The 26891-nt window shown below is 42.4% G+C and overlaps 3 protein-coding genes across 3 annotated transcripts; 2 read left to right on the forward strand and 1 right to left on the reverse strand.

The window, feature by feature from the left end:
- Window positions 1-486: 486 nt before the first annotated feature.
- On the forward strand, window positions 487-7805 carry DIO1 (iodothyronine deiodinase 1). The gene is made up of 4 exons (XM_090048232.1): window positions 487-1009; window positions 3633-3776; window positions 5287-5486; window positions 6342-7805. Exons 1-4 carry the CDS (start codon window positions 679-681, stop codon window positions 6405-6407), a joined length of 741 nt encoding a protein of 246 aa, XP_089904358.1. The 5' UTR covers window positions 487-678; the 3' UTR covers window positions 6408-7805.
- A 750-nt stretch (window positions 7806-8555) lies between these two features.
- Window positions 8556-16583, reverse strand: IFT25 (intraflagellar transport 25). The gene is made up of 5 exons (XM_090048233.1): window positions 15988-16583; window positions 13659-13765; window positions 12407-12475; window positions 11087-11130; window positions 8556-8763 (listed from the first exon to the last, which is right to left on the reverse strand). The coding sequence occupies exons 1-5, from the start codon at window positions 16083-16085 to the stop codon at window positions 8656-8658; spliced, it is 426 nt and encodes a 141-aa protein (XP_089904359.1). The 5' UTR covers window positions 16086-16583; the 3' UTR covers window positions 8556-8655.
- Window positions 16584-17473: 890 nt separating this feature from the next.
- Window positions 17474-26174, forward strand: LRRC42 (leucine rich repeat containing 42). The gene is made up of 7 exons (XM_090048230.1): window positions 17474-17870; window positions 20132-20263; window positions 21363-21481; window positions 23643-23731; window positions 23817-23930; window positions 25302-25386; window positions 25711-26174. Exons 1-7 carry the CDS (start codon window positions 17521-17523, stop codon window positions 25962-25964), a joined length of 1143 nt encoding a protein of 380 aa, XP_089904356.1. The 5' UTR covers window positions 17474-17520; the 3' UTR covers window positions 25965-26174.
- Window positions 26175-26891: the final 717 nt, after the last annotated feature.

The raw sequence follows: 26891 nt of genomic DNA on the forward strand, positions 1-26891 counted from the left end.
ATCAACTAGTTCCAGATTATTAAACCAGATTATGTGTAATTTCTGTCCTTAGCCTAAAAATCTATTAGGACTTTTTTTTTCATCTCTAAAGCTTGATGGTCAGGAAACATCAGTAAGGGTGGGTGAGGGCAGAAGAAATGTTTTTTTGGCAGGCTGAGTCCAAAAAAATGCCAAAGCCCCCATATCTCATGGTATCTGCTGAGCACCCCAGTCCTGAAAAACATAGTTTCATATCTGAAGCAGAAGTCAGTTTAAGTGGGCTTCTCCTATGATCAAAGATTAGCACACTCATATTTGCAAGACTGAGCCCCAAATTGCTATGAGACTTATTGTTCCAGAGAAGCATCCAGGTTGTAGCCAGTTCTCTCATGTGTAATGCACACAGCTCACCAGAAATAAGCCTTACTTGTGGATTAATACAGTTATCATCCTTGCTTCATTCAGATTTTGGCCGGTAAGCAGGAGACCCAAAGTAGTGATCAAAGTTCTGTTCTTACTAATACCACTCTGTGCATTGGTGTCAGGGGGCACAGTAGAGACATAAAGATTAACCAAATTCTGCCCTATTATGTAAATGACTTTCTGATCCCTCTCCCCTTACCCTCATGTCCCCGCCTCCTTTACCTTTGCTCAGATTCCCTTACTGTATTTTGAAGCAGTCAGAATAGCTCTGCAAAGATGTTCCGAATGAAAGTATTTCTACAAAAAGTCTGGATCCTTTTGTACATGTGTCTGTGCACTGCTGTTGGTAAAATACTGATGATATTGTTCCCAGAAGCTGTGAAAAGACACATTCTAAAACTGGGGCAGAAGAGCAGCATGGTCAGGAATTCAAAGTTCAGCTATGAGAACTGGGGTCCGACGTTCTTTAGCTTCAAATATTTGCTCTTTGTGTTGAAAGTGAAGTGGAAAAGGCTGGAGGATGAAGCATTTGAGGGACATGCGGCTCCCAACACCCCGGTAGCGGACTTGGAAGGTAAAGCTCATCACATCTTGGATTTCATGCAAGGTGAGTGCATTCAGACGCGCAAGTTGCCCCCCATGGTAAAGAAGGGAAAGGTAGAGAAGGTAAATGAAATAGAGGGTGTAGTCAAACTGCCTGAGATAAGCTAAGGAGCTGGGAATTGGGGTGATCTGAGGATTCACTTACAAATAATGTACATGCCAATTTAGATGATCTATCTGTAGTGATTTGTTTGATAGAAAAGATCGGTCACATTCATGCCACGTACACAGAGTGACAGCTTTACAAAGCAATCTGTGTGTCTGTCTTTTATACTACACTATTATTCTTCTGTAAAGCATCTAGCTATTAAACTTGTGACCTTCTGCCACGCTTTCTGTATGGGGAGATACCTCTCGTCATGGTGAAAGCAGCAGAAAATGTAACCAGAACCTCCCCAGATACCTCTCCACTATTTACCAGCTACATTCATTCCCCTCCTCGTCAGCCTGTCTCTCACACACTGACTCCTCAATTTACATCTTCACTGACTGCCTTTCTTGCATGCATCCCAGCCTCTGGCTTCTTTGCTATTCGCTCCATCCAGAAAGAGCACACACCAACTGCAGACACTTCCTCAGCCCCACAAAGGGTATTTATACCTGAAAGCTTGTAAAGAAGATTTTTGCCAACTATTTGAGTTGGTCTAATAAAAGATATCACATTTGCCCAATGAACCTTGTCTGCCTATGTCCTTAGACCAACACGGCTACAACTATATACCCCTGTAACCAGGACCAGGGATTTTACAACTTCTGTATATTGTTATGCAAAGTGAGCAATGTTCTGACACCAAAGTCATTAACCAAACTAAAAACCAGAATGTTCTTATAGGTCCCAGCTCCCAAATGGCCAGAAGTTTTATTCCAAGGTAAAAAATGGTTTGTACTTTGATCTCTATAGAACAAATTATTAATCATTAAACTGTACTCTCCAGTCTCCATAATGTTATTCAGAACTTCAACAAAAAAAAGTCAAGGAAAATTTCCAAATAGATATAGCATGGTTTGCATACCAGCTCAGTATGCATGATATTTATAGGGAGCTGCATCCAAAGTTAGATGTTTAGTGTAATGGAATTATTATTTTCAGATTAAGCACTACAGGTAGGAATATCTTGAACAAATTCAGGAGCATTGGCTAAAAGACATGTTTAAGTCCTTGAAAGCCCTCCAGCTGAGGCCCTGCAAACATTTATGTGGAGGCTTATAGCAAAGCATCTGCATGCTTATGCAAACAGACTGTTAAACCTGAAGCAATGTTTATTTGTGTGGGTTGCACAGCACCTGTTTAATGAATAATACTAATGAATAACCACAGTTCTGTTTGAGCGTTCCCGAACCATACTGAAATCATGAACACCTAGAATGTATTACCAAAGATATCACCAAGTTTTTCAAATGGTATACCTGTAGTATGGGTCCTACATCTGAATATAGACCTCTAAATACAAAGGTCAGATTTTCAGAAATTCTGAGGTCTGCATCTTCCACTTAAGAAAAGGATCTTGGAGTCATCATTGATGCCAAGATGAACATGGGCCGGCAGTGTGGGGACGCGGTCAGGAAGGCCAACCGCACCTTGTCCTGCATCCACAGATGCATCTCGAGCAGGTCCAGGGAGGTGATCCTCCCCCTCTATGCGGCCCTGGTCAGGCCGCAGCTGGAGTACTGCGTCCAGTTCTGGGCGCCGCACTTCAGGAGGGATGTGGACAACATGGAGAGGGTCCAGAGGAGGCCACTCGCATGATCTGGGGACAGCAGGGCAGGTCCTACGAGAAGAGGCTATGGGCCCTGAACCTGTTCAGCCTCCACAAGAGAAGGCTGAGGGGGGATCTAGTGGCCTGTTACAAACTAGTCGGGGGAGACCAGCCGGCATTGAGGGAGTCCCTGTTCCCCCGAGCACCACCAGGAGTGACCAGGAATAATGGTCACAAGCTGGCAGAGGGCAGATTCAGGCTAGACGCCAGGAGGCGCGACTTCACGGTCAGGGCGGCTGGGATCTGGAACCAACTTCCAAGAGAAGTGGTGCTGGCTCCTACCCTGGGGGTCTTTAAGAGGAGGCTGGATGAACACCTTGCTGGGGTTGTCTGACCCCAGTACTTTTTCCTGCCCATGGCAGGGGTTTGGACTTCATGATCTGGTCAGGTCCCTTCCAACCCTAGAAACTATGAAACTATGAAATCAGCTAGAGTTGTGGGTACTCAAAATGTATGACAATCAACAAGATCCCTAAAAATAGGTTTGGAAACCTCATGTCAGGTATTGAACTTAAAAAATGTGATCCTTTGTGCTTTTTTCACTTTGAAAAATATTCTGTATGAAGAACATGCAGGATAGTATGGGGGGGTTTAGTTCTTCATACTAATGTGCTGTACAGTAGCAGTTAGAAATTTAGCAGACTGCAGACCAGTAGAGCCAGATACTGAACATACAATTTTGAAACAATGACCTGGCCCCAGATGTTTACAATGCAAGATTCAGATCCTACAATGAACTTGGTGTGGGCAACACACCTATGCCATAATGACTTCAGTGGAACTTCGCATGGGTATGGGGTCCCTTTTTTGGCAAGCTTATTGGAAGACTGGGTTTTAAATGCCTAACAATATCCTTCATGTCTGTTTTAGGCAACAGACCTTTAGTTTTGAATTTTGGAAGCTGCACCTGACCTTCATTTCTGTTGAAATTTGACGAGTTCAACAAGCTTGTCGAAGATTTCAACCCCATAGCAGATTTCCTTTTAATCTACATTGAAGAAGCTCATGCAACAGGTACAGTACAGAGAGCAACTTAAAACAACACAAAAAACATACAACTTAAAAGTTATCCCCTTTTCCAAGTACTACAACTGAACTGATATTACATGGGCTAATGAATCCCTCTGAGGTTATAGCTGATACTACTTATAAAATTAGAATTTCAAGTCAAATCAGCTGCCATCTTTCACTGTAAACCTACTAGCAGTATATAAAGAAAATGTGAGTATGAAACTATAATGTTTTTCAGTATGACACTGTAACTTATAAGGGGTGGCTTCCAGTGAATCCAAGAGCAATGCCCCATGGTCACCCTAAGGATGTATATTAAACAGGAGCAGCAGAGCAATCATAAAAATGAACTTAGTACATTTTCATCTGATAACCTGGCAGCATTTTGCAAAGATGAGTATTACCATCATCCCTACATTCCAGATGAGGAAAAAGGTGTTTATAAATTACAGCCTGTTTTTAGAAGTCTCTGCTAATCATTCTGCTTAATATAGCATCCCGATTGCCCTGATTTTAAAAAGTTCTCAGGTTCAAGGACCTATTGATTAAAACAAAAACTGTAAGCACTCATGTTGTTTTGATTATCAGATTGTAGGCATCTCAAAATCGAGCGTACAAAAACTGAAGGACCCAAAATTGTGTGGACGCTGGTGGAAAAAATAGGGCTAAATAACACTTTCCATAGAGAGTTACTGGCATAGCTGGTTTGTCTCTTATTGTAAGCTTCCTTGAGCCTTTGTTAGGGTGTAAATGTAATAAATAAAGAAATACATAAGTAAATAAAATAAACATTCCAAACTTTTGTGCCTTTACCTTCTGGAACAGAATGGCCAACCTCTGTCACAGGTGCCACAAGTGGCATGGGCACCCTCTATATGGCATGTGGCAGATCAGGGAGGGGACTTCCAGCACGGTGGCAGATAGTGCAGGGAGCAGAAGGAAGAGCAATAGATTGGTCTGAGGAAGGGGATCAGAGTGGCATCAGGGAAGGTTGTGGGGCTAATTTGTGGCACACCTGCCAAAAAGGTTGGTGCCCACCGTCTGGAACATGGACTTAAGTTTGGTGGAGGGTAGCCTTAGTGGCAGGGGACTTTTGCCATGCTCAGGAACATTTGCCCCGATTTGAGTGAATCACAAGGCTTTATATGGAGTCACGGTGACACAGGAGCAGGACAGACTTAGATTTTAGCAGTTAAAATTCCACAAAGATCCTATGTGCACTGGGCATAATCCAGCCCAAGGACAGCTGGACTTTCTCTGCAACTCCCGCTCTGGGCTGCTGTAGGCCATGCTACAGCCGAGTATTTTAACTGTATCATAATGCAAGCACACGAGGGCACTGAATCAATGCTGCGTGGGCAATTTAATGTTGGCATTTCCTCACTTGCAAATATGTGGCTTTCCAACCTAATACTATTCTTTTAATGGAATATGTTTTGCTTATAATGCTAGTTCTGTTTTACACATGCATAACAGATGAAAAATCCCCATTTATTTGCCGTTTTTGTTTTAGATGGATGGGCTTTCAAAAATAATATTGTTATTAAAAATCACCAAAACCTTGAAGATCGAAAAAGGGCTGCAGAGTTTCTTCTGAAAAAGAACCCCTTATGCCCAGTTGTTGTGGATACTATGGAAAACCTTAGCAGCTCAAAGTATGCTGCTCTGCCAGAAAGGCTTTACCTGCTTCGAGGAGGAAAGGTTGTTTATAAGGTAGTGAACTTTGAGCATGTTATACTGAAATTTTAATTTCTAAAATGCCCAGTGGCATATTTTATGAACAGAGGAATAATAGTTTTCATTATGTCCCATTTCTTCGTTAAGCACCTTATTCACAGAAAATGATTAGCAACACACAGAATTGGCATGCTGTATATTTTTATAGAGTGTGTTTTGGTTCTGCCTAGAGATTTACTCTAGATGTTTTTAAAACCTGTTGAGCACAGGATTGGGAGCAAGCAAAACCTTCCTTTCCAATTCCATCTCTATTCTGACCTACGCATCTCTGAATTATATAGCATCTAAAATGCAAGTCTGCCCTGTCTTCTGCCTGACTTTTCCAATTAACATGACTACTTCTCTCTGTGCTTATCTTGTGGGCTGGCCCTAATCTCTGTGTATCAGTTTACCCAGCAGTAAAAGAAGCACTCTGAGGATGTCATTAACCCTTCTATTGTATTTCAAGATATTTAGTGTCTATTATTATCATCTGGTAACTGCAGACTATTCCTGTTCAAGTTCTATTTAATTTAAATTATCTTTAAAGGGGTTAAGGATATACATTCTATCTTTCTAGTCTCAGTATACAACTTTGAAGGGATAAGCTTAAAACTTCATTTATTATCTAAGAGATAGTCTCTTAAGTTTGTATCCAAGATTCTAGGTCCCATTTTCTGCTGTGGTGTTTCTGCTTGGTACAGCAGAAAGGGTGACCATCAGGCAGCCACTTATGACTCTCTAATTACCTACTCAGCTCTGACTATGAAGTTGCCAACTCTGAACTCAGTAGGGTGTCATCATCCTGGCAATAGATCTGAGGGATACTGTATGTTTTTATCTACTTTACAGGGTGGAGCAGGACCTTGGAATTATCACCCACAGGAAATACGGGCAATCCTGGAAAAACTCAAATAGGTGACCAAAACAGAAGTCACAAGAGTGAAGTGGTTCACTGAACAGCTTGTTATTGGTTAATTTAAAAAAAAATGTATGTGGAGTGGTTTACTTAAAACAGTACAGAAATTAGAAATTAAGATGAAAGCATTAACCTACCTAGAAACACAAGAAAATGAGAACTTGGTTAATCAGATAGTGAATTGCACCTTAATCAAAAATCAAATGGCTAACTAGGATGTACAGAAATAAAATCCTAATCTCACCAAAATCAATGGAATGGCTTCCACTGGACCAGACCCTAAAGCCACATCTACACTGCTTCAGGATAGCAACCTGGGAATGCCATACGGATGGACACCACATGCAGTGTGTATACCGGGGTAGGCAACCTGGACCACAAGTGGTCCAGGCGGCCTCTGTCTGTGACAGAGCAGATTGGGAACAGGACACGAAGCACAGAAAGGGCAGGAAGCAGAAACCAGAGAAGTATATCAGGTAAGGAGCAGAAAATAGAGCAGCAGATTAGATGGGGAGCAGAGTAGGGAGCAGTGCAACAGATTAGGCACAGGAAGGAGATCAAAGTGGCACTTGGGGAGGGCGAAGTGCCAATTTGTGGCATGCCTGCCAAAAAGGCTGGCCCCCACTGCTGTATACTACTTTCATTTTCAAAGGTGGCACATTGCGAAATGAAGAAAGAACATGTAATTTTCATCAAGCAGTTTATAGTGTTAAGTGATAAGGCCGTTTGTACAGTGGCGCTCAACCTATAAACTGTATTTATTGGAGTGTGCGACTTAAAACACATGTCATTACTGCAGTCTATATTACTCTTTCAGAATATTGTCTATAATGTGTACAGTTTTTAAGAATTTTAATGAAGGAATAACTACAGGACATTATCGATTTCAATAGGATTTACACACAACTACAACTGTACAAAGTATATTGAAAATGTAAGGGGCAAATACTAATGTATTCTGCTGCCAATATATTAAGATAATTATTCATCATCACAGGGACAGCAATGACCCAATGTGTTATAACTAGAAGGTGACATACTCTGTGAAACTGGAAACAATAAAAGAAGTGATAGATGAAAGTTGTACAAAATAACTGGCGGGAAGAGGTAGTATTGCATTAACATGGAAAACATTTGCATACATACTGATCTTCATTTAAACAATATTTTTATTTATATGCAATTTTTTCTTAACGTTCATTTACCTATTTAATATTTACCTTAAAATTTACCAAAAGATTCATGAATTAAACATTTTGTATTAATGTATGTCAGCCTTGGTTCTATTAATATTTGTTTATGATAGTCATGGCATAAAGCACAGGCAGCTATGACTTGATCTGAGAAAATATTTAGAGAGCCAATGCATTGAACAGAATGATTAAAATATAACCATTTATGTGGCTTCAGCTTCCTTTTTTCCCCCTTTTATTTCAAAGCATCAGTAAGAAGTTACATTCAACCTCATTTCTTACGTAAGATTTTTGACCTGAACAGGTGTGTATAAACTACAGAATTTTAGAAGGACTTCTGTTAGTGTGGGTGTCTGGTGCCTCGAGTCAGAGGGGGCATGTCCCCCCCTGACACCAGTCAGTGACCCCGGGGGAGGTGAGTTGTCCGCCGGCAACAAATCTCACTTGTCATGAAAGTGGCCATGCCACTTCTGGAAGTCCCATGGCCACTTCCACAAGCAGTGCGGCTGCTTTTGCTGGCGGCCCCGCTCCCCGGCCGGCACTTGCAGGGGTAGGCACTGGTGCTCCCACCTGCTCCCCTGCCGGCCAGTTAAACAGGGAGCGCAGCCTGGCTAGCCCTGTGCACCCCCTACGCATTGCCACTGTCTGTTAGGTTTGGGAGAAGGCCACATTTCCTCTGTTGAACTCACAGTGGGAGGGAAACATTTAACAGAAAATGAAATATGCAACTGCATTTTAAAATATACAATCTGGTTTAAATAACATTTTAATTTCACCATACAGGCTTCCATAAATAAAGCCTCATAATGCTTGTGCATTACCGGTTAAGTAAAAAGTAGTTCTTCAGTGTTTGCAGTCTGTATTGCAAAACTAGATATACATTACCAGAGTTGACAGCAGAATTGCACTGCACATTAAACTGCTAGGAAAAAAAAACAATCCATATTCTCAGCATCCATTTTAGTGTAATCATTTAATAATATTCTGTATGCTACAAGTAGGTATACACAGGTTATTACACAACATGTTTTCAGGTAATGATTCAAACTGGGGTTTACATGTCTTCTGCCATGCCATCTACCATCACCCTATGCACTGACACAAAGTGATCAAAGCCTGATTTGATGATGAATCGCAAGTAGGTAGCTTGGCAATCAGGAAACTAAGGGGAAGGGGAAAAAAATGTATTTAGCAGTAACAGCATCATTAGCAAAAACATGTAAACTAGTAGTGCCTAACCTTTTTGGCCTGCAGACTAAATATGCGGTGCATGGTTTGTCCACAGGCTAGATCTGGTCTGTGGGCCTGTGTGGCAAGGCTGGAAACAAGTTGGGAGGCTGCCCAAGGCCCAGACAGAACCCAGTGCACTGTCTTGCCACTCTATTCAAGTCTTCAGACACCAGCACCTTAAGGACTGTGTTCAGGGCCTTTGACCTCCCCTACAGTCACACCCATGCCTTGCAGGTGTTACCACTCATTACCATTGTGGAGCTATTTGCCCTACTCATGTTATGGCCCTTCAGGCCTCAGAGGCCACGTAGGAGCCTCAGCCTTCTTGGCCTTGGTTCCTTTCATCTAGCTGGGTTATTGTACCTTAGGCCTGCTACTTGGGACCTTGGCTTCTGGGTTCAGCCCTCTAGGCTGTCACCAATTTGGCTTGTATATGGTCCTGGCAGGGCCTGTGCTCCTGTGCTTCTCCTGTCCCCAGTATCCCTGCCCCTTAATGGGATTCAGAGCTCATTGTACCCCAAGGCACCCTACCATGTGGCCTCTTCTCCCTTTTTGTATGCCTGGTCCTCCAATCTAACTACAGTAAAAGCTGCCTTAACCGGCACCTTACATGCCGGCATGCTCTATTAATCAGCATGCCAGCTTGTAAGGTAAAAGTGAAACCAGAAGTGCCCACCATGGCAGTTCCATTTTGGCCGAGCCCCTGTGGCCTGGGGCAAAGCAGCCTGCGCTGTCGAGCCCCCATGGCCTGGGGCATAGCAGTCTGCGTGGGGCCTGCTTCCCTGGCCCTTGAGGGAGGGGTGGTGATGCCCCAGACATGGTGGGAAAAGTGGTGGCCCGAACAGGCAAAGACACCTGTTTGGGCCTCTCAGTTAACGGGCACATTTTGTTATCCAGCACCCCCCATCCCCCATGGGTGCCAGATAATAAAGCTTTTGCTGCATAACATAAAAGCAGGTTATTGCCTTAACTAAAACCTCCCTGCTCTGGGTAAGCGAACATCAAAAAAAGAAAAAGGGAAGCTGTCACTTTAATAAAACCATTCCCACTCTGGGTAACAAAAAAAAGGGTAATAAATGTACCTATTGCTTTAAATAAAGCCCTTCCCTCACTCTGGGTAAATGCCAGAGCCATTCTCCCTGAATTCTCACCACTCTGCTTATGGTATCCAGGCTCCTGCAAGGCTTCTTGAACAGCTGCTCTCTCCTCCAAGCACTCAGCTTCTGGCAAGGGCAGCCCTACCTCCAAGGTGTTCCCCTTATCTATCCACAGGGTGCTCCTTATCTGAGACAGGCAAGTCCCCAGCTCACACAAGTGCTTGCCCTTAGGGCTAATGATCCATTAGGTCTTCTCCGGTGCTGCTTAGGTCTGCACCCTTATTTCAGCAGCCTGTTTGCTTATGCAACAGACTAATCAGCAGTATTTTTCCCCTAACAGAAGCCTCTGGCTCCCTGTCACTGCCTGATTCAGCATGTGGTACTGGCCCCACTGGGGCCTGATGCAGCCATACTGAAACAGCCTGGCCAGGATGGATGCAACTGTATGGGGCCAAAGCCAAATGCAACCCCTCAGGAACAGCCCAGCCAAGGCCCAGTGCAACTGGCTGTGAATGGCTTGGCCAGGACCCAACCCTACACAATTTCTGACTCTGGCCAGGCTGTTTCTGTGTAGCTGGATTGGACTCCAACTAGATCCAGCCATACAAGAACAGTGTTCAGTCCCTTTGTGCAGAGTCAGCCTGGCCAAGGCAATCCCGATGTGTGGGCAGTGGCAGTGTTAATTGCCACCGCTCCCACAGAATCAAATTTCTGGACAGGTGGGGAGACCCACAGGCCAAATTACATGGCTTCGTGGGCTGGATATGGCCTGCAAGCTAGGGATTAACACCCCCGATGTAAACAATTAACATGTAGCAGAAGGGTCTAGAAATGTAGATGCGTTAATTTTCTACACCACATGTATAGAAATAATAGCTATCTGGATTTTTATACTGTGGTACACAAACACCTGCCAGGCGTGATGGCAGAGTGATTAAGACATCTTATTACAGGTCTAGAGGATGAGTTTGAGTGCTAATTAGAACTTGTGCCAAAGTCCACCCCCCGATGACCCAGCTAGTCATTCAAACTGGGGAGTCAAAAGCAGTCTCCTATATCCAAGACCCTAAAAATTTAGTTTTGATTTAGTCTGCTTCAGTATGTCTTTGTCCAACTAGTCATCCTAATGCACATGGCATTAATGTTGTGGGTACTCACTGAAAATTCTTCCGTTTGAAGCTCCCCTTCTGAATAACAAAAATCTAAAAAATGAATTTTACACAAAACAAGTAAGCAAGCATATATGCAGGTCTGTCACAAGTTTCGATTGGATTTGAGAGTTTGTAGGAGCTGAAGATTTGCAAGGCTTACTCTGGGTTTAAAAACCATTCTGAACAAGGTGATACAAGAGTTCAAGTTTAATAACAAAAACTAAGATTAATTAACAAAAATTAATTTAACGTTTTTAAAATGTCCTTAGGGAGATACAGAAACAACTCCCTTAACATAATGGATTATGTTCCATTATACCATTTAGATACGCTTTTGATTTTGAGTATGACAAATCTGTAGTATGACGTAACAATAAAGAATGTGTTGATTTTCCATTATGCCAAGTTTTTCACTTAATATCAAATGGAACCAACATAAAACCTACAAACAATTATGCATGAAGTATCTATTCAAAAGAGCAGGTCCAATGAAATCAATGGGATTGCTCCCAGGAGAAATAACTTACATAAATGACTGTGATTAGGTGCACGGTATACCAGGTTATAGCATTTTGAAACAAAAGGTGGATTCCTATTTGTTCAAACAGCAAAGACTCTACAAGTCATCTAAACTTACATCAAATAAATACAAATTGTGAGAAACTAAAAAAAAAACCAAACCAGCCTCTGCCCCATCCCCAAATGCCTGAGTACAAAAAAGCATCAACCTTAATATTATCCTATTGCAGGTTCTGATTCTCACAGAAAAGCTTTGACTAGAAAAGTGCTAACTATTCATTACTAAGTGGTATAGCAATAGGAAGACATAATTCCAAAAGGTTTTCATATACAATTTTTACTATGAATTTACAGCACTTTACTTCATTAAAAGTGACTGATTAAGTGTATCAGTAGAAATATACAATGAGAATCCTTTTCAATACATCATATTTTCTTACATTTTTTCCAAAAAACAGATGTTGGAAACTGGAGTGCAATTATATGGAAGAGGTACAGTAAGAGCAGTTTCCATCACTTAGCAGGCAAAAGCCAAAGTAAGTCTACACTGATCTACAGGGAGTAGAAACTGCTTCTACTCAGTTACTTAATACAAGGAAATATGTGGTTTTCTTAACTCTGCCTTTCAAAAATAAGGTGCGTATCTTATTTTGGGGTACACTGCATGCAAGAAAATACAACATCACATACATTATGTAAACCTGATTCTGCTAAAGATGTAGAGAGAGAGCTTTAAGTGGATCATCAGATGCATAAAGATCAACACAATCCCTAGACAATCAGAGCTACTGCATATTTGGTTACTCACCTTTTTCAACACACTTCTCAAAATCTACTGGATCCTTAGATAAGCTTTTTTCAATCCTTATAGCCTGCACTGAAATATGTTTAAAAAAATTCAGTATAGGCTTAGCATAGAAGCTGACTTTGTATCATATTACTATTTTACAAACACCATCTCTTTAAATCTTCAAAGACTTTTACAAACATTAATCAATTAATCATACTATATCTGATATGGTAGGTAGGTAATGTTCTACTCATTACCCTCAGGAAAACCAAAATTAAAATATAAATGATTGGTCTAAGATAAGCTAAAACTAGAGTTCCTACTGCCTTGTCTGAAGCCCAATTTTTCTGATTACAGAAATTTGAAAAAATGTAAACAAAGGAAACAGAACATCATTCCCTTAAACTAAAAATTAAAATCAATAAAGAAAATTATACATAAATTATTTATAGAACTTTTGGAAGCAAATAATTTATTATTAATAGTTACCATTAATAAAGTAAACAGATTGGTACATTAAGATTACATTAGCTAGGATAAAATTACAAAGGCTAAGTATCTTCAGGCCTTGGGGCATAAATAATTAGGAGCTCAAGTTTTCCTACTCCATGTATTCCATATATATATACATCTGTATAGATAAAGCACTTAATCTGTCTGTCTGTCTGTCCGTGACGCTCTTGGTGGACGTGGCTCCCGGTGGGGCATGGCTCCAGCCAGTGCTGCGTCAAGAATGCCCATCGAGAATGATGGGTAGGGCATGCCTCCAGCGGAGTGGGCCAGGCAGAGCAGCCAGGCAGATGTGGGGGTGGTTAGATGCAGAGTGGCGGGAGAGGGGGGGGGGTGCAGGGCTGGACGTGGAGCAGCAAGTGGGGAGGGTGCACAGTTGGACACAGATCTGGGGGGAGGGGAGGATGCACGGCGTGGCAGAGCTGGGTAGTGGGTGGCAGTGGCTGCCACCACATGCAAGCTTCCTCTGCCCCCACTCCTGGGAGGTGGCAGCAGCGCAGAGCAGTGGATGGGGGTGCTCTGCCCCCACCTGCTCCTCCCCCCCCACCCTGTCATTCTGGATGGGTAATTTGCTAGTCATAACATAATGCACAATGGTCACTGGTATTGAGAGGTTTCATCTTTTTCTGATATGTCCAAAGAACATGCAAAATTTTAGAGTTAAATGACTATAGGTTGGCTCACTTCTCAGCTTGTGAAGTAGGCACAGAATATGACACTATTGCGAACATTAAAATATTAATGTGCACTGTATTCTTACCTAAGTAACACAGGATCGTGAGTTTGTTGAATCTTATACATTTATGGAAGCTGATAATGAATTCCTGCGGAAACATTCCTGTTGTTGTCCAAAACGTTTCTGAATTTCTGTTGTTAAAAAAAAAATACAAGTTTTATTTAAAATATTAAGATATATTTACAAAATACTGGTATCTGCAAAGTAATTTATATTTTTTGTTTTAAAAAATCACAGCTACAGATCCAATACAACATCCATGATCACTACATTTTCTCTTTCTCCTATGAATATCTTTTGGTTCCTATACTACTCTCAAGTGTGTTCATCATACTTGGTCTAATAAAAGATAACACAGCAACCCAAAGAACCTTGCCTGCCTTTATCACAGAACATTTGCAAATACCTGAATCTGATTTCTCATTGGCCACTCTATTCTAAAGTTGGAGTTTCAAGGGCCATCATATAGAGACCCTGTTTAGATTAATTTTGTCAGTATTCTTTTTGCAGAAAGAATCATAAAGTAGTAGGGTAGGAAGGGACCTCTGGAGGTACAACTCCCTGCTCAAGGCAGGATTTTTGCTAAACCATCCCAGTCAAATGCCTGTCATAGTTGCATATTTCTTTCTTCAGACTTTTTTCCATTGCATTCCATGAAAATCACAAATATGTCTACTGCTGTGAGGTAATGCATGCCATATGTCAGTTGATCTGCCTACTATCTAAATAGTCAGCTGTAGGTTATAACTATCATGAATGTTGCAGCAGCCAGGCCTTGCAAATGCAGGTGCCTAGAACTTCTTCTAACTACTCAACTTTAGGCCTGATTTTGCTAAGATTTGCACATATGTTTAATTTCATGCGCTGTCCATAACCTTCTGTTAAAGTCTTAAATATGTACCATATGCAAGGAAAGAAATCCCACAAAGATATCAGCAGGAAATAGAGAATTAAGCTACAAACTCTACTTCCAGTTAGGTTTATCATTTACTGGCACTTTAAACAAAAGGGAAGTGGAACTAAGGGCCGTATAGGGCCATACAGTGTTTTCAGAATGCATGCATGGATTTACTTCAGTTAATGAACAGCACCCTACAACCTCAGACACTATTTCAGTTGGTAGGGTCGGAAGGGACCTAAGCAGGTCATCAAGTCCGACGCCCTGCCATGGGCAGGAAAGAATGCTAGGGTCAAACAACCCCGGCAAAGTGATTATCTTAGGAGCCAGCACCACTTCCCTTGGAAGCTGATTCCAGATCCTAGCTGCCCAGTTTTAAGTACTTTGAAAAACCCCTTTTCAGGAATGATTGTGTTCTGGGAGTCAACTGGGGTCACATACAGTGAAAGAGGCTATAATCCGTAGGACGGACATCTATCTAATTCGTTGCAGAAGTTTGACAATTTTATTAGTGAATGAAGCAAGGGACTGCAGAAAAAGAAAAGCCAGATGATGAACGGTTAAGGCAGTTGAACGCTGCACAGTCTCCTGTGTGATGCTGAGTACATCACTACAACAAAACTTTTTAAAAATTGTTAGTATCTGTGTGCTTATTTTCTGGGTGCCCTACTTGAGCATCCTTATACTGAGCATGCACATCTGCACCAAGTGCTATCAAATGCTAAGTATTTTGAAAAATCAGACCCTTGGGGTTTCAACCTAGGCATCCACAATCAGAAGAGACTTTTGAACTTAATCATTCTGTGCATCTGTTCCACACCTGTAAAATGGGGGTAATAACCTGACCTCCCTGTGGTGTTCTGAAAACAAAGTATTACTTGTGAAGCACTCAGATACTATAGTAACGAACATCACAGAAAAGCTTAGGAAAAGAATAACTCTGCCTTCATAGCATGTTTTAAATTGTGTACAGTAAATAAAACATAGAGTCCCACCCTCAGCAATGGAAGTGTACACAAGCATCTCATTAAACACTGTCTATTCCACATGCTGATTAAGCCATGGAAACATAATTAAGCCCTACCGTCATCTCTATGCACAAAGGAGTCAAATTAAGGATACCCAGAGAACCTTAATTCTGGAATTTTAAAGCTTCTGAATGCTTGGCTTTATCTTAATATTATTTTATTGTAATGTGTATGTGTACATGTATAATATATACAGGGGTATAGGTTATAGCCATGTTGGTTCATTTAAACCTGAAAGCTGGCTTGCTAAGAATTTTTCCAACTACTTGAGATGGTCTAACAAAAGGTATCAGATTTACCCAAAGAGCCTTGTCTGTACACTATACATTGTGATATAAAATCCAGTGACAGAATAAGGCATGTCTGTGACACAAAAGCAGTTGATGCAACCACTTTCACCTACGCTGAGCTAAACAGCAACACTTACCCATCAATGATGTTTTCAGGGGGATATTTTTCATCGCTTGATGTGGCTAAGATAACTTCAGCTCCTTCAGAACTCAGACACGGGTCTGTTAATTTCATCCTGTCTCACTGATCTGCATGAGATTTAGAAACAAATCAAAGGCTGTTGGACTATGGCTGAACAGGAGGGTCACAGAGTTGCCTAGCAGCCAGGTCAGTCCCTAACAGGAATGCAGAGCAGGGCGTGGATCACACTCTTAGGAGAGCCACTTGGGCTCTGTTTTCAACAGCTCGGACTCGACAGCTGGTATTTCGTGAGTTACAATCAAAACGGTCCCCACACGCTGCTCTGCTGCCGGCAAATGGTTCCTCTTCTGAAACAAGCACAGCTGCTCGTCGTTCATAGTCTGTTCTTTGTAAGCGTGTTCAGAAAGGCTTTTGATGTGCTTCAAGCACATACTCTTTTTAACCTATAGGTACATTCTTTTTTAAATATGTCCCTATCTCAGGCCAAATCCAATAGCCATAATTAAGCTGGCATCCTCCCTGTAAATCCCAGGCCTAAAAGCCTGAAAGTTCAGATTATGCTTGACCTACAAATATTGAAGAAAGTATTTTTGAAAGCCCGAGTATGTACTGCAGTGCAGCCAAATCAGCCACAGCCTTTATATTACTGCAAGGTTTTCTAAAGATCCTCTTGCGTAAACATCTCAGCTGCCTTCCAAATTCGTTGTCAGACTTTGTTATTTACTATTTTGACTGCCATTTCCCCTTCAGCGTTGTCAGCGTCCCGGTTTCTCTCCCCTGTTGGCAATAACAGGCCCTAAACCTGCAAAGCAGTGTGGCTGCACAACAGCGGGAGAGATCTTTGCCAACATATTACCACAGGAGCCGCAATGCAATAAAAGTAGTTAAAAAAAAAAAAAGTGTATGTGGTTTGGGGCTGAACACCAGCTTGCGAAGTACTCTGTGAAACTGGAAACAGTGGAAGAAATAATTGAGAGTTATACAGATGACTGGCAGGAGAGCTATAGCACTGCAGGGACGTGGAAAACCCTTGCAGACAAGCGATCGCTAGCGACAAGCCATCGCCACAAGTATTTCTATTTCCATGCCATTTTCCAAACATTCATTTACACGGACTACAAAAGGTTCAAGACCAAAACACCAGGCCTTCAACCGAGTCAGCCTCGGTGCTCTCCGCACGCGACCGTGGCTCGGTCCCAGGACAGCACGTGCTTGCCGGTAGCCCCTCGCTTCGAGGGTGGCCTGTCCTGAACGGAAAACCGCCGCGGGGCCACCTCGGTGGCCACCCGAGCACCCTCCCCGGCTCCTGGGCGAACTTTTATCGTGGGGGCCCCCTTTTCCTCAGAGACAGTCATCATGATTTTCACCACTTTCGGGCCCCGCGCGTGTTGGGTCGCGGGGCCTGGCGTGGGAGACTGGCGGCTCCCGCAGAGGAGCGCTGCCTCGGGGCCGGGGGCGCTGCTGAGGGAGGCGGAGCCGGGGGGGGAGGAGGCCTCCTGGTCGCCATCCTCCTCCTCCTCCTCCCGCCATGTCGGCGGGGCCGCCCAAGGGCTTCTCGGTGGAGCTGCGGCTGAGCGGGGAGGACGAGGGCGCGCGGCGGCGGCAGCGCTCGGGGCCCTTCGTCTTCACCTACACGGCCGAGGGCAGCCTGCGCTACTCGGCCAAGCCGCTCTTCGGCCTGGCGCTGGCCTACGTGGCGGCGCGCGTGGAGTGGCTCGACTCGCTCGTCGGCTTCCCCGAGCCCGTGGCCGAACAGCTCTTCGCGGCCGCCGAGGCCCGGCGCAAGTTCGCGGAGCCCGGCGCCGGCCTGCGCGCCCTGCGCACCTTCACCCGCGCCTACGGCGCCCGCGTCCTGCGCGCCCTCTGCCTGCGCGGCAGGTGGGCTCGGGCCTGCGGGGTTGGCTTCTCCCGGGAGACCCGCGGGGTGCGCCCTCGCCCGGCGCGGGGCCGGGTCCCTGGGAGCCCCCGGGGTGGGGGCGCGGCGGCCCGGCAGAGCGGCGCGTGGGAGCGCTGAGTGCACCCGTCGGGGCCGGGCCGGGCCCTGCCCGAAAGCCTGCGATTCACCACAGGTTTTGCTGAGGGGAAACTGTTGGTTTTAGGGCATTTGTGCCCGAAAAGCGTGGATTAAGGATTTTTTTTTTTCGCAAGGGAAGCCTGTGTTGGTTTTGGGGTGTTTGTGCCCGAAAGTTTGCAATTAAAGATTTTTTTTTCAAGGAAAACCGGTATTGGTTTTAGGGAGCTTGTACCCGAAAGCTTGCAATTTAAAGAAAAACATGTTTTGGTCCAGGGTGTTTGTGCCCAAAAGCTTCAATTAAGGAAATGTTTTTGCGAGGGAAACTTGTATTGATCTAGGGTGTTTGTGCCCCAAAGCTTGCAATTAAAGACAGTTTTTTTGTGAGGGAAACCTGTGCTGGTCTAGGGTGTTTGTGCCCGAAAGCTTGTGATTAAAGAAATGTTTTTGCAAAGATCTTGTTGGTCTAATAAAAGATATCCCCTCTGTCCACAAGCGCTGATAGGACTTGAATTCAAGGCTTTGTTTCATTAACCATTCTCCTGTCTCTTGCCCCCCACCCCCCGAAAAAGCATAGGTGCATTTCTATTATTTCGGTCTCATTTTATGGGTACCAGATTCTTTGGCCCGCTCTGCTGCTCCTTGTAGAGTAAATGCTAGCATAGAGGGCATTGTATGCTCATTTCTTGGAGGTATCATTTAATCTGGGGTTGTGCTGTTTACCTATGACACTCTGGCTGACACAAGGTTTAATTCTTGGGCCTGTGATGCAGAAACGTAGCTCAGGTAATCTTTCAAATCTGCATTACTCCATTTTGCAACCTCAACTGAAGGATTAGGTGAATGGTTCTGTTTTTAACAAAACTCATTATAATTAAATAGTACTTGTATAGTAAGGGCCTTTAAAAACTAATCCTCACAGTATTCATGTGAAGTATAAGTTAAATTTAAAAAGTACAGTGGTAGCCAGACAGATAAGACCCCTTTTTTCCATAACATGGGTCCTAGAGCACGTGGCATCTGTCTTTAAACAAAAATCAGTTAACTCTAGCTGAGCTGGGGTTCAGCTATAACAGTTTTATTGCTGGTCTACTCATGAGTTAGGTTTTAAAAGGGGAAGGAGAGCTGCTGTGGTAGGGAGTTTGACTCCCCCCTAGGTAAGACTTCTACATGGTCACAAAACATCAGACATGGCAAGTAAAGATGCTGGAATTAGGTTAATCCCAGCTAGAGAAACTTGTTATTCAGGAACAGCCACTTTGGAAATGCGTTAAGCGAAATCAAAAAAGGACACGTTTATTTTGGAGTAAGTGTCCATACGTAGAGTTTCAGAAGTAGCTATTACACTTGAAAGATATGCTCCATCTTATTCTGTTACAAAGTTTATGTGCAAATGAGACCCTAATAGTGGTCTCTGCAAATTATTTCATAGAATTTCATAGACATTAGGGTGGAAGAGACCTCGAGAGATCATCGAGTCCAGCCCCCTGCCCAAAGGGCAGGAAGTCAGCAGGGGTCATAGGATGCCAGCAAGATAAGCAAATTTGAAGGTCTGTTTATCAGTTATAGAGCAGGTACTTCTGGAATCAAAGCAGAGGCTTAGCGCTGTGAAAGCATGTGTGCTCTGCATGGTTTCAGCAGGGGTGACCAAGGTACAGCTCACAGCTGTCATCTGGCCTGTGGCACTTCCCATGGGCCTGGAAATTTGACAGTGTGGCAAGCGGTGGCAGCGTTAATTGGCACAGCTCTCAGAGCTGCAGCAGTCAATGCTGCTGCGTTTCATCCCATCATGAGATTTCTGGGCCACAGATCTAGAGTGCAGAGCTGCATCATCTGGCCCATGGGGCTGGAAATTTGGCGGTAGGAAGAACAGCAGCTATTGGGGCTCTGAGAGCCATGGCAATTAACGCTGCTGCTGCCAATTCTAGCCCTGTGGGCCACGTGAGTCAGGCACCGGTGGGCGACAGCATGGCTAGGTAATGAAAACAGATTGCTTGTTTTGGGTGTTTTCCACTTGCAGAACAGCCTGGCTGCTTGTGTTGCACCAGGCAGCGTTCAGAGTACTTGGCGCTTTGTAGGACTGTTATATTTAATGCACCTAAATGTTGATTACTTTTTTTCTTTTCAGATACCTGGTTATTTCTGAAAAACTTGAAGAAATTAAATCTTTCAGAGAACTGACGTGCTTGGATCTTTCCTGCTGCAAACTTGGAGATGAACATGAATTGCTAGAACATCTCACCAAGGAAGCTCTATCCAGGTACCAGTTTAGTAACATATGTAACCAATGGCAGCATTGGTTTTCTGGTCACTAGGGGATTCAGAGTCATCCTGCATGTCCTTTAAAAGAAAGTTTCACAGGCAGTAAGATAGAAATTAGTGGGGTTTCTAATTGTTCATAAAAATTGTTTGGCGGGGGGACACCCATCAGAACTAATCACATGCAAACTATCATTCAAAGCATATATTTAACATTAAAGGTAATTCTTTAGTTTTGTAAGAGTAGAAATAAAAGTATTCTGCTGGCCAACAGATAGACCAGTTGGTTTTATATTTCATTTTCTGTTCATAGCCTTAAGTACTGCAAACCTTAGTGCTTCCAACAGTTACAGATTTATCCTGTTAAATATTATTTTCCTGGGAGAGAAACCATTATCAAAATAATGTTAAATATATCAGCAGGTAAGTATGCTGTATGCCAGCATGAGATGTTCCTAATTTTTGCACTGTATTTCCTAAAAATGATATATAACTACTAAAATTAGAAATTTATGTAACTTTCTCAGGTAAACTAATCACTTAATTCTGTTTAGTTAATAATTGTTGCTACTTAAAACTTCCACACAAGTTATTCAAGATCTTGTTTTTGAGGATGCAATGGAAGTATGCCTCTAGATCTTTGTGGGTTTTGTTTTTTTCTAGTGTGCAGTACCTCCTTTTACATTTAAGAAGCATCCCCACAATCTTCTACTAGTTGTCTTTTCTTATTTGTCAAGCAAAGATTTTTCTTCCCTAATTTTGAATGGAGTTGAAATTGGCAAGACTAGTTATGTTTCATAACGTCAATTTATAGAGAACCTTACGGCCTGTGTCAAGAAATCTTTGTGTTCCGATATTGCCTGTGTCAGCAGAACTCTGGAAATAGTGTGTTAGGTAACGGTTTCTGCTGAGCCAGCAATGGGAACATAACACTTGTTAGCCTTACCAGAAGAGGCTTTTTTTTGTTCAGTGGTCCTTTTAATATCACTAAAGAAATGACATTGATGGGATGATTGGAAAAAAATTCTGAGTTTGTACATTAAAATCTTAACAGTTTTCTTAAGAAGTCCTAGGTAATAACTTTCTATTTTTCATCTCAGTGTAACAAGGCTCCTCCTGAAGGATAACTGTTTATCCGATGCAGGCCTTCGCAAAATGACAGCACCAGTACGAGTAATGAAAAGGGGACTTGAAAATCTTTCTGTGCTAGATTTGTCTTGTAAGTGTGCCAAAGTGTCTCGTGGTTTAAGTATAGAAACAAGCCATGCTCCTTCTGATCTAGCTAACTCCTCCTATTTATGACCGAAAGGATATAATGAAACAAAATGAACCCCTAAATCAGAAGGGGTTAAGCAAGGCCTTTTGTTAACATCTGCTAGAAACCACAGATTGAACCTGCAGTCCCATCCAAATAACATTAAATTAATGGAATTTTACCAGTGAAGTCAGTAGGAGAGTAAAGTTTCTATCTGATATAAATGCAAGACTTGAATATCTGTGCAGTCTAGCTTGGGACTTGAATTAGCCATTCCTTTTCCTGCTTACATGCATTTTTGAGAGACTTCAACCTTAACTATATGGAAGTGACTTGTCACTGAATTCCTAATCTGGGGGTAGTGAAGGACACCAAGATTGAATGAGAATCCCCATGAGGAGATTGGGGTGGGGAGAGAATAGAGGTGGGAAACGTGGATGGGATGAGGAGGAACTACTGGAGGGGGTTGGTTGGAAAGAGAAGCAGAAAGGAAGAAGACTCAGGGGGTCTTTAGGACTGACTGGGCAGGAAGCATCAAGCAGCAAACCTAGAACTTGCTTGGGTTTAGGAGAACAGGATTGGGGATAGGAGTGAGTAGAGAGGACAGAGAAACAAGGGGAATGGGCATAAAAGTGTGTCCACTAGAGCTGCCTCCCCACCCCAGCCTACACTGGAACCCCAGACACCTGAGTTTCACCTTTCATCTGTTGTCAAATCTGTAAATTCCAGTGACCAAACATCCCACCCTCTGCAGTTCTAGTTCAGGTAGAGGGTGACTGCCTCTTGCTGGTATCAGTTCCTCCATTAACTTGGATAGCAGAGGTCTATGCAGTAACCATAAAGATTCCAGCCAAGTTGATAACTCATGTGAGTGTCAGTGCGATGCCACATGAGGAAATTGATCTTTTTAATCAGTTTGCCTTTTTTAAAACCTTGTAAGTTGCACACAAAAAGCCACATTAGAAAGCACTTAGTGTCAAGTTCACAAATATTAGAGAATACCAGAATTAAGGCTACCTGAGCCACCTTAATTAGCCCCTTAGTCACATGCATTGTGCCATCTTTAATTGAAGGATTACCTGTTTGTCTCGTGAGAGGACAGACCAGTTCTAAGCATGCACTGGGTTTTTATAGTGAAAGGGGGTTTTTATCTGCAGGACCCCACCTTCATTTGTTACAGGGTATATTCAAGAGATTGTTATGGGGAGGGGAAGGGGAAAAAGATGGTGTCATGGTTAAGGCACTTGAATGCTGCCCAGGATAGCTGGATTTTATTTCTGCTTCTTCCACATATGATGCTGGGTAAGTTATTTATACTAATTTTCTTCATAGGAAATGTTTGATTGTGAGTTCTCTATTTTCTTCTGACTTGAGACCTGGAGGTGTGATTTACAGAAGCTCTTTGAGCTGCAACTGAAGTCAGTGGAAGTTTGCTTTGAAGATACATAATGTTGTAGACTGTTAGGATCCTATTTTTTTCAAAAAACATGATTTACACCCCTAATCTCAAATCAGGCAATCAGAATTAGTGTGTACTTTTAACTGTAATCACTGTTTTTCAAATTCTCCATCTATAAAGGAAATGATTTAGCTTTTCTAGGTGTATGCAACTCACAGCAGTGTTGTGAAAATATACTTTTTCAGCAAATATTCGGTACTCATCAAAAAGTAGTATGTGAGTGTATACACGTGGGGCTGGATTTTAAGGTTTCTCAAGAACTTTCATTCTGGTATTTCCTAAATTCTGAGTGCTCGGCTTCACAAATTTAGGAGTATTTTTTTAATACAGCTTTTTGGTGGGATACTTATCAGCTCTACTTTTTATATTTGTACATATACACATTCAAACTAATTTGGCCCAATTTAAGCTGTTTTGAATGAAAATTGTATTTTGATCTGAAGAGAAAAAATAAGTCAGGTTCAAGAAACTTTCAAAATCTGGAGGGTATAAAATACAATTGGGCTGAAAATCACTTGAAAATTGTTTACTGTTGGAATAACTGGCTGGTTACCTATGACACGTGTCTTTTCCGAGACCCACATCTGATTGTTTTAAGAATCTATTTTGAAGAACAAATTTCTACTGTCATGCAATTTAGCCTAATTTGTTTTTTTTTCTTTATAGGTAACCCTAAAATCACTGATGTAGGAATTGGGTATCTTCTTTCCTTCAGGAAGTTGAATTGCTTGGACATATCTGGAACAGGTCTCAAGGTAAAACCAAGCTTGTACTTGAGTCCATTACAAATATATGACTAAGTACTCCTCTACACAGTCTGCTTGTTTCTATTTTTACTAGGACGTTAAGACAGTTGTTCAGAGGATCCAGGCACAGCTGGGTCTTGTCCATTCAAAAGTACCACTGAAAGAATTTGATCATAGTACCTGCAAAACAGAGGGATGGGCAGAGCAGGTATGTTGTTTATTAGTTTGTCAGCCAAAATAACTGTGCACTTAGTTCACTCTCAAGCTGCTGCATATCTCAGAGAGGTCTTGATTGTCATGTAGCGTGTATTTGTGAGAACACAGATGTTGTGAACTGCATAAAGAATATGTTTTGTATTCTTACATGCCAGAAGTAGCCTCCCAAAGACTGTACTCAAGATTCCTGGGAACCTAGACCAGGAATTTATTTTACATAATAAATCAGATTGCAGCTTTTCTCAGTTTCATAATAATGAACTCGGGTATATGTCCGGCTCATGTCTAAGCCATGCAGAGTTTACAGAATAAGTTTCTTCTCCCTATCTGTCCATAGGGCCAAATACAGTGGACACCTATTAGGCTGAGCTCCATAAAAAACCTCATGTAGACAGGCAGTGTTGGCCCCCTCTTAACCAGCATCCAAGTGGTTAAAACGCTCACCTTGGGTATTGGAGACAGAATAGAAGGCTTTTCTTTTTCTGAAGAGATTTGAACCTGTATCCCTCACCTCTGGGGTGAGCATTCCAGCCACCAGACTGTGGGCTGTTCTGGCCTGAAGCACCCTCAGTTCCTCGTATTGAAAGTGTTATACTCCACACAGAATAATTAAACATTAAATGGTACCAGAGAGGCATTAGCCCACTGGTTACAGTGCACTCACCTGCAAGAGGGAAAACATTGATTCCACTCCCTGCTCCAGTGACTACTTAAGGAGTTTGTGTGGGTGTGCAGCTTGGTACCAAATACCACATTATACAAGAGAAATTATTTTTCTCAGTTGGTTGTTCTGTGTCCAGCTTCTAAACTGTTCTCCACTTCAGACTGCTTTCATTTAAAATCACAATTTAGCACCTGTTTCTGCGCCCCTTTTCTAGTGTATAAGGAGGATCAGTGTAATGGGGTACATCTCAAATGCACACTAGCTGTGCCAGCACCGAGCTTCACATGGACTAACTTGCATCATACTTCTTGGCTTGGAGTTTCATGCTGGTGTGAGTAGGTCCTTCTGGTACCTGAGCTAGCTTGGAGATCTCTGCACCACTTTGCAGAGTGGAGTGTAGACTCTTACTGAATGTGTGACAGCTCGGCTTGTTTCCTGCTTCTTTTGCTTCATATCAAACGGGGATTCTGTTGCAGTAAGGCAGTATTCAGAAGAACTGTGAAAGGGAATATGTTGTCTATGTTGCTAACATTTAAAGGATTTACAGAAAAACTAGTTGTTCCTGTAAAAGTCACTTGAGTTTGGTATTGAGTCACTGAAAATGTTAAAAAACAAGGGTTGAAGTTTTGCTGATGCACTTGGCTGCCTTTCTATACGTTTCTTGTAAGAAGCATTTTATTCATTCTTCTTTTCTTTCAGACCATTTTGCAGTGGGAACAGTTGGTCATGGAAGCCATCAAGCCGAAAAAAAACTTGCAGTGCAGAAGAGCAGCTAGGCATTTCTGTATGTAACTTTGTGAAACCCTGCAGCTATAGCTACTATTCAAAGTCTGGTAAAACCAATGGAAACAAACTGAAGCGTGTATTAAGATAAGCTTGTTTGCTAACTGAACCAAAAAAAATTACAAAATTTCATACTGTAAGGATTTTGCTTAAGTGAATTTAAACATTGGAAATGTTTAAAAAATGTTGGAGATTTCTTTCTCTTTGTGAATCAAAGCATTTCAGATTCAACATGAATTCTCAGATTGTTTGGGTTGAGGTACACATGTAACTTGAGCAGATTTTTACCTGGCTTTAAATACACATGTATTGTTTTTTCTTCTAGATGGAAAGAGATGCAGAGTAGAAGAACAAGTCGCATGCACTTTGGTGGAGGGGGAAACAAAAGCAACTGGAAACCTGCAGTTCTATAAGGAGAAAACACAAAACTGCCATCCCCCTTTGTTAAAAAAGGAGGCTGCAGTTAGCCATGAATTGAAGAAAAATAAAAAGAGAGTTTTGGCTGAACAAGAGACAGAACGGACCTCAAAGCATATGTGCCTCACCATGGAAGACTGGGACTTGCTGAATAGCTATTGATTCAGAAAGATTTTGCTTTCTTCACTGTTGTATCAAACTGGATTCTCACATGGAGAAAGGAGACTGACGTTATCCAGATGATCTGCTCACAGTGGCATGGCAGCAAATTACCTTCTGCCCACAGTACAGGAGGGTGGCACCAGAGTGAAGGAGGAGGGACAATGGGAATTCTAATGTATATTTTCAATACATAATAATTTTTCAAATAAATATGTTGTTGTCATCCTTAAATAGTGCTGGAGACATGGATAACATCTAGAAGGAATTCATCGGCACTTGTTAGCTAAACTGCCTGAGCACCCCAGTAGCAGGTGACTAGTCTTCTCCACTGCCTCTGTTCTTCCATTTAGCAATCTCCTGGCAATTGTAGTAACAGTAGTCAAAACTGAAATTGGCTTGAGTTGAGAGAGACTAGTTTGCTTGGTCCTGCTGGTGATGTGGTGTCACACAACTGAGCCTGAATTCATCAGGATGATAGTAGTTGTGACTAATTTGTATGTTTAAAATGTCTCATGACTTCTCACAGTGCTCTATAAATACTCCAAATCTTGTTATTTTAGTAGTGGTACTTAAATCTCAATTGTACACTTGTATCTAAAGTGTTCTGGAGGAACCCAATAACAAAGAAAGGCTGATACTGGAACAACAGATGATAAGAATGAGAGGGATGCTCCTGGCACACATTCACTTCATGGCATGATGGGATCTGTTCCCTGATCCCAGTATGTGCATGGTAGGATGCATGATTTTGGGATCGGATCCAATCCCAGTCATACCATTAGTACTTGCCAGTGCAGGGGGAGCCCAGTAACCAGGTGCAGTCCCAGGGTTAGGACTGACGATTGTGGGTCCAAGCTGCATCCAGTACAAGAGCCCTGCCATACAGCCTGATGCAGTAACCTGGCCACACCTTCAACTAAAGGCATG

The sequence above is a fragment of the Crocodylus siamensis genome, chromosome 5 (assembly GCF_052110815.1).
Source record: "Crocodylus siamensis isolate JL-2025a chromosome 5, ASM5211081v1, whole genome shotgun sequence".
Lineage (NCBI taxonomy): Eukaryota > Metazoa > Chordata > Crocodylia > Crocodylidae > Crocodylus > Crocodylus siamensis.